At 33.7% G+C, this 7,678-nt stretch overlaps 1 protein-coding gene across 1 annotated transcript; it reads right to left on the bottom strand.

Annotated features, from left to right (window-relative positions):
- Positions 1–467: 467 nt before the first annotated feature.
- LOC123213233 (mitochondrial outer membrane protein porin 2-like) lies at positions 468–3,813 on the bottom strand. The gene is made up of 6 exons (XM_044632627.1): positions 3,661–3,813; positions 3,475–3,542; positions 1,865–1,975; positions 1,691–1,777; positions 1,399–1,607; positions 468–1,303 (listed from the first exon to the last, which is right to left on the bottom strand). Exons 1-6 carry the CDS (start codon positions 3,707–3,709, stop codon positions 997–999), a joined length of 831 nt encoding a protein of 276 aa, XP_044488562.1. The 5' UTR covers positions 3,710–3,813; the 3' UTR covers positions 468–996.
- Between the last annotated feature and the right edge of the window lie 3,865 nt (positions 3,814–7,678).

The following is a 7,678-nucleotide window of genomic DNA, read 5'->3' as shown; positions in this document are numbered from 1 at the left end:
AATTCTTATCAAATCGCACTGTACACACCCATAACATAGTATTGCGAGTAAACATTTTGTACAAAATTAAGTAGACATAATTGGGCATTATTTAATTAGAAAACATTTTTATTTTAAATCAAAATCACTTTATGTTTAATTATATACTACAAAATGTGTTCTACCCATTCTATTGTATATAAATACTCAAAAAACACTTCCAGCCATAGATTTCTCTGTTCTAAATTCTGCAAACATGGAAATTTTCCATCTTCAACAAATAATGTGACCCAATTAGAAAGTTCAGTAAATAGATGAAACCTATTAAAACCTGAACGACTTACGGCTTACAGCATTCAATCTAATTGTTATTAAATGTTCTAAATGTATTTATCTATCTGAAATTTACTGAATGAACATAAATCCTCCACCAGTGTGATTGCCTTCTGCTTTATTCCCTCCCAATTGAGACAGTTTTACTGGGGTGGTGAAGCACAAATGAAAGCATATGTTCATTCTTAATTCTTGAATGAAAACTAATTTCCAGTATGAAGATTGAAAAGTAACTACATCAAAGAAGAAATTTCATCTGATGTACAATACAATCTTCGATACCTTTATCACGCCAGACTGCCAGTGACGAAGCAAATGCATAATTGACGAATTTCTCATCAATTAAACCCATTTTCTTGCTAAGTGTACAATGACTAACTCTAGTGAATTACTTGTAATAAGCAAATCAACCTTGCCAGTGTCAGGCAAAGTTCCCACTCAATCAAAACTATGAAATCCTAGGAGAATTGAACATGCAAATGTAAAAATGCCTCCACAAACTATCAAGGAAAATGGAACTATCATAGAGCCTACGCATCAAAACTATTCATCCACAGTCATCAAGAACCTAGAAACAAATATATCTGTGGAACTGCTTATTGACGACACTTCTTATGGAGTATCACCATTATATGGGAAAAGGTATCCAATTCCAAAAAAGAATCATTGGCTGGCAGAGACCCATCACGGTTTGAGGGCAATGGCCAGTCCAAACCTGGGATTTTTTTCCAATTCCTTGGTGTCAACCTCACTAGAAATTGTTAAAATGGACTTTGGTATGACTTCATGCTGCAGCAGTGCCCCAAGCTTTCCATGGTTATTGAGCTTTGCCTTCACCACTGTCAGGTGATCAATGGCATATGAAGCTCCAACTGTAAAAGTGTTTTCATTAGTGGAAAACCTTCTGGTTATCTCTCCCACGGCAGCACTTTTCTTCAACTGGTCCAAATGGTGTATATATGACGCTCTCATTGTGTCTCCCTTGTCACCCCTGAATAACACAAAAAAGAAACCTGAATATAAAAACAGCCTGTATATAAATAACACACTAACAAAATTAGCAGATAAATGAATAAAAAGGCTTACAGAATTATTGAAGCACACGAATCCGGTTTGTTCACACTAATGCCGGCAGTGTATTTTGTAAAATTACCAGAGGTGGTATCATAGCCTGCCTCAGCACCAAAAACAATGCTTGGGGTACCAATGGTGGCAGTCACATCAATGCTGGGGGATTGATTCAAAGCAACAGCTGTGGTGAAGGTGGCATGATCATGCAAGTACTGAACCTCCAACTGCAAAACAATAGTAGAAATAAGTTTAGAAGCCATGATTATCTTTAAAACTTTCAGCTTAAGAGAGGCCAAAAACTTCCTACTTTGCCTGAGTTGTAATCAGGCACTTGGAATGATGCAACAGCCTGCGTTGACGGAAGGATCTCAGTGAAAGTTAAAGCTGTTGTGATCTGTCAGAACATAGTGAGTGTAAGGACCTAACCACTAAGATCAACAAAGAAATTCACTATTAAAATTTCCAAATATTAGTAACTCACATTTGACCCTGTGTCAACTTTGATATTGAATAAAACATTTTTGTACTTGTACAATGCTGCAACATCACCTGTTGAGAGTCCTCCTTTGTTCACTGCAGTTGATGTGAGGGCCTGGAAAAAGAAACAAGGGCGAATCAAATTATATGCAAAAACTAGCCAACAGAGATAAAAATAAATAACAGTGAAAAGTGCATTAAGTGTAATATAAGAGGATATAATTCATTCACACGCAGTGTAGAAAATTTAGGTACTTCAACCTCCTGCTTAGATCATATTCTTATATTTTGGAGCATCGTACAGGAGACACTTAAAGCTTTTAAAGAAAAATATTTTTCTAATAGGAATTGCCAGATAGCTCAGAAGCAGAAATACTGTGCTATGTAAAACATTCATTTACAAGTGATAACAATCACATTGGCATGTCAGATTAGTTAGAATCCCTTTATTCCACCTTTACACAAACAACGTATGGTATAAGTCCAGATTTTTGAAAAAAAAGAGGGAAAGACCTGAGAGTTAGATGTCACATTGAGTTCCTATATACTATTAAAAGGCAGCTGGATCACTCTATATCTTCACTTCAAACAATTCACATCCAGCTTCTTCAAAAAATACTTAACAAAAGCCACAAAATTCTATCACATAGCTCCACAAGAACCTCAAAGATGAAAAGAAATAAATAATTAAACACTAACATCCTCATAAGTTTTTTCAAACCAAAACAATAGAATTTATAATCATTAATAATTTAAATTTTATGCACTGTCATAACCCCAAATTCCATGTCATTGGACATCTCAACCCTACCAACACCTACCAGTTTTTCTTTTTTCCCTTTTTACTCTCTGGCGTGTAGTCTTTCCTGGCTTTCTTCCTGATTGTTAAACTTGTACAAAACATTATAATTGACTTTCTTTCCATAACCAAACCATCATAATCATCTTTCCCAATAACCTTAAATTGTCTCTATTCTTTGTTTTGTGATAAACTCTAAACACCAATAAAGCTACGTGACACTCAATTTTCACCAAGTAAGCATCACTGCTCTTGATTCAGTAATTGCAACAAACCAAATCTCACTACTCAGTGCAAACACCCTTGTCCATGTAGAAATTTTAATTGCTTCCAAAAGAACTTGGCTATTCATTCTCACTTATTTAGCATTTCTCTCTGAGTTAACTAAAATAAATTCTGAATTTTTGTTATCATCTGTCAAATACTACAACAACTATAGTTTCAGTAACCAAGGAAATGATAAAGCAAACCATTCAGAAACTGACCAACCGGTCATTTAAACAGGAAAAAAAAAATAGTGCTTTGCCAAAGAAATGAAAAAAGGCGTTGAATCCGTTCAAAAAATTAACTCAAACTCGGCCATATAGCGTGTAACTAATCTTATCATAATCAAACATACACAACCTAAAAAACAAAATTGAACAGTTTCTTTCACTGCTTTCGTGATTTACATCTAAAAGATTTATACACGAACACGATGATTTTATTCATTGAATAAAAAATGAACAGAGCTTATTTTACTCTGTTAATAAATCAAATCATAATATCATAGATTTTCCCACTAAATCAATCAAAAGTTGTGTTACATAACATACCACTCCAGAAGCGCTGAAAGTGGAAATGCTGAGCTTCTGATCGGCGTTGTAGTCTTTCGTCAAAAGATCTACAATATATAAATATACAAGCAGAGAGATGTAATTCCAAATTCAAAATAAAAAGGTATTACAAAACATAAAACGAATACAAATTAGTCGACAGAAAGAATGACAGGCGGTTATAACCTCTTGCTTTCTTGCTAATATCAGTGAAGAGACCTGGTCCCTTACTCATGGTTGATGAATGAGAGAGAGAGGGATCTGCCAGTGGTGGTGCAACGAGGAGGAACTGGTGAAGGAAATCGACGATTTTATTCTGTTTATTATTATTCAGAAACTTTTTCCCACCCAAGGTTTGGATAAATTACCAGGCCACCCTTAAATACTTAAATTTCAACCATTCGCCATCGATACAAGGTTGATATAAGATAACATACGAGGGTATTATTACAATTGTTAAATAATTATAGGGGGTTAAATTGTTAAATAAAATATTAGAAAAATATGAGGAGTTTTTTTTATATTAATAATTATACGACTGTTTTACATAGTTATTACAGATTTTTTTATTATAAATGAATAATTATTTTTAAAAACTTGCCATTGCAGGATTGATAATTAAAATGGATAGTTATGCATCGGTTCGTTATCAAAGAGAATGGATTCAAGGTGGCAACAACACAATAAAATATGTTAGAGGAGCCAAACAATTGATTAAAATCCCTTATGGAACAACATTCGAGGGATTTATTGAGCTTTTGAATGAGTCTTGTGGTATTAATCCAATGAAAAACTACCTTCAACTATCAATGAAGTCAAGAAAAATTGAGCTCGACTGCCCCGTACAGATCCAAAATGATGAAGATGTTCAGGGTCTTATTGATATATCCCAGTACTTACAGCAATGTATTCCTGTTTTTGTTACATGTACCCCAATTGAAAGGCTAAAGAAAGAAGATGAAGATGAAGATGAAGATGAAGATGAAGAAGAAAGTAGTGGGGCCAAAAAAGAATACGATTTGAAAAACTTGATTGATTTCAATAATGATCCATTGTACATTGCAAACTGATGGGCTCATAGAGAAAAAGATAGAGTTCCTGGCTGGGGTGACTTTGATGGAAATGATATACCTGATATTTCTTCGGAAGATGTAGAGTCTGAGTATATGACATCAGTTACTAAGGGTATGGATAGTTTGTAGCTTGAAAGTCCTATTTCAGGTGGTGGAAATTATTCTGGGCCATTTTTTGACAATGCCCCCACTGATCCATTTAGGTGGCTTTCTGATTTTCCTCCACAGCCGTTAACATCATCAGGTGATTCCAGATCGATTTGAGAGGAGAATGGTGTAAAGGTTGGTGATATTTTCCATAATAAAGTTCAATTGAAAGACGTTGTGAAACAATTCGCCCTACTTAAAGGATTTTAATTCGGTGTAAAAAAGTCTGACAAGAAACGGTGGGAAATTAAGTGCAAGGCTGAAAATTGTGAATAGTATATATATGCAACCAAGTCTACAGTCGGTGAAGTATGGGAGATCAACTTTATGAATCCTACCCACACATATTCAGTTGATCAAATCATGTTATATCACAGACAAGCTGGGGCCCGAGCGTTAGGTCAATTAATGAGATCAAAGTTTATGATGATTGATCGCATTTATCGGCCTAAGGAAATAATTGTAGACATTGTCGACTGATATAAAATTGATATTTCATACTCACATGCTTGGCAGGCAAGAAACTAGGCTATAAATTCATTGAGGGGCTCACCAAAGGAATCATTTATATTTTTACCAGATTATTGTTACAATCTACAACGTACTAATCCGGGCACCGTTACTGCTATTGAAACGGATGATGACCATCGATTTAAAAATTTTTTCATGGCATTAGGATGTTTCGTTCGTGCATTTAGAGAATATCTCCGCCCGGTTATTTGCATTGACGCTGCATTCCTTAAAGGTCTATATGGGGCATTTATTCATTGTTGTGGCTCTTGATGGTAATAACCAGATATATTACATTGGTTTCGGTGTCGGTAAAAAAGAAGATCATGACATGTGGTGTTGGTTTCTCCGGAGGATTAAAGAATGTATCCAAGACCTATCTGAGTTGGCAATAATCTCATATCGACATCATGTTATATACTCGGCAATGGCTAAAGTCTTTCCAGATGTCCACCATAGATGTTGTTGTCATCATCTTCTGTGTAACATGCGGGCAACGTATAAACGAGACTCAAAGGTATAGTGTCTAAACAAGTAATTAAAATTGTAATAGTTTATCCTTTTCATACATTTTAATTATAATCAGTTCACATAATTTTTTCCATCTTACAGGTTGAGGGGCATATTGGAAAGTCGTAAAATCATACACAGAATCAGAATTTGGGGCAATGATGCAATCTCTTAACTCAATGAACCCTCAAGCTGACGCTTATCTACGTGCTCTCGGATTTGAACGTTGGAGTAGAGCGTACTTTCTAGGGCATTGTTACAACATTATAACCACTAACATTGTTGAGTCATTTAATGCCCTTATCAGACATGCACGAGGCCTATCCATCATAATACTCCTAGAGTGTAACATCCGAATTCGGGTGTGTCAGTAAACTCCACTTCCAAAATTACCTCTAAAGTTGATTTTATAACTTATTGTGTAAAGAAATTACAAAAGAATTATAGAACACTACTAAATGAGCAATATTTTTCAAAGAGGGTAAAATGGTCATTTTATAAAGATTCAAGGGACAAAGTGAAAATTAAAATTGAAGGGCACACTTGAAATTATATGGTGGTGCTAAGGGTTTTTGGTAATGGGCTAAGGATAAAATAGTAATTTATGAAAAAGGTTAAGGGCAAAATGGTCCAAAAGGCTTATAAACTTATGCTATTCATTTTCTCTTTCATTTTTGCCGAGAACTTCATGGTTTTAGCTAAGCTTTTTCCCTTAACCAAAATTCGTCTAAAAACCTAGCTAAACCACCTAATTTTCAGAGGCTTCAGTTATAAAAAGTGTAGATCTGTCAATTCTGGTCAGTTCTAAGATAAGAAATTTAATTTTTAAGATATGTCAAGTTTAGGGTTTTGATGGATGATCATATTTTTGGTTGATTAAGATTGTCAGAAAGAAGAAAAGAAGGTGAATAAGCTTAAATCATCTATTTAGCCAATAAAAGGTAAGAATTTCATACTTTACATACTTAAAGTAAAGTTGAGTTAGGTTATTTAAATAACATTTACTTATATAAGTGTGTAAGGTATTAGAATTAAGATGATTTATGCTTAAAAGGATAAAGAAATTCATTAGGATTCATGATGTAATTTTTGGACATAAGGGTAAAAAGATAAATTTTGGCCATAAGGGCAAAAATGTCATTTTATGTGATATAGGTTAATGTTGCTTAATTATGTGCATGTTATGTGAAATAATCCTTATATTAAGCCTATATTATATAATTGAAATTAATTTGAGGCATGATATATATATATATATATATAAATGCATGAGAAAATAATATGATGTTTGAGAAGAAATGAAAAGAATAAGAGAAAATAACAAATGCGCATATTTCATATTATGGTTATATATACATAAATGAAGAATTATAACATATGCATGATTTAGAAAAAATAAAGAAAGAGGAAAAATATTTTCTAAGTCATACATGCTTTTAGAAAATGGAAAACAAGTATTTTTGGTTTTATAATGACTCATATGATATAGGAAAGTAGAAAACATACTAGAAAATATACTAAAAATCCTTACACGCCAGTTGTACTATGTGGACAGCAAATAAAATAATCGGTTGTACTGTGTGGACAACCAGCTACACTGTGTGGACAACAAAGAAAAAAATATCAGTTGTACTGTGTGGACAGCAAAAGAAAAAAATCAGCTGTACTGTGTGGACAGCAAAGAAAAATATTAGCTGTATTGTGTGGACAGCAAAGAAAAAATATGCGTGTAAGAGAGAATTATACTTTGTATGGTGACTGCAAGTACTGTCATATGTAGTCTAGACCGGTCAATGAAAAAGAGAGAGAAACAAATTAATAAATATTTTATAAAAGTAAATTGCATTAGAATCATACATACAAGCCTATGTGGCCGATAAAGAATTGAGAAATATGTATGATCAGAAAATAGAAAAGTCATGACACTTATACATGCATAAATCATAACGAATGAATCATATTTG

Source organism: Mangifera indica, chromosome 1 (assembly GCF_011075055.1).
Source record: "Mangifera indica cultivar Alphonso chromosome 1, CATAS_Mindica_2.1, whole genome shotgun sequence".
Taxonomy (NCBI): Eukaryota; Viridiplantae; Streptophyta; class Magnoliopsida; order Sapindales; family Anacardiaceae; genus Mangifera; species Mangifera indica.
Note: the sequence above shows the minus strand (reverse complement) of the source record. Positions and strands in the feature narration are given on the sequence as shown.

Excerpts from the sequence above, each read along its gene's own strand:
- LOC123213233 (XM_044632627.1), bottom strand. The coding sequence starts at position 3,709 with ATGAGTAAGGGACCAGGTCTCTTCACTGATATTAGCAAGAAAGCAAGA. Across the intron at positions 3,543-3,660 it reads TATTAGCAAGAAAGCAAGAG|ATCTTTTGACGAAAGACTAC; the intron begins GTTATAACCGCC and ends TATATATTGTAG. Across the intron at positions 1,778-1,864 it reads AAGTTGACACAGGGTCAAAT|ATCACAACAGCTTTAACTTT; the intron begins GTGAGTTACTAA and ends ATGTTCTGACAG.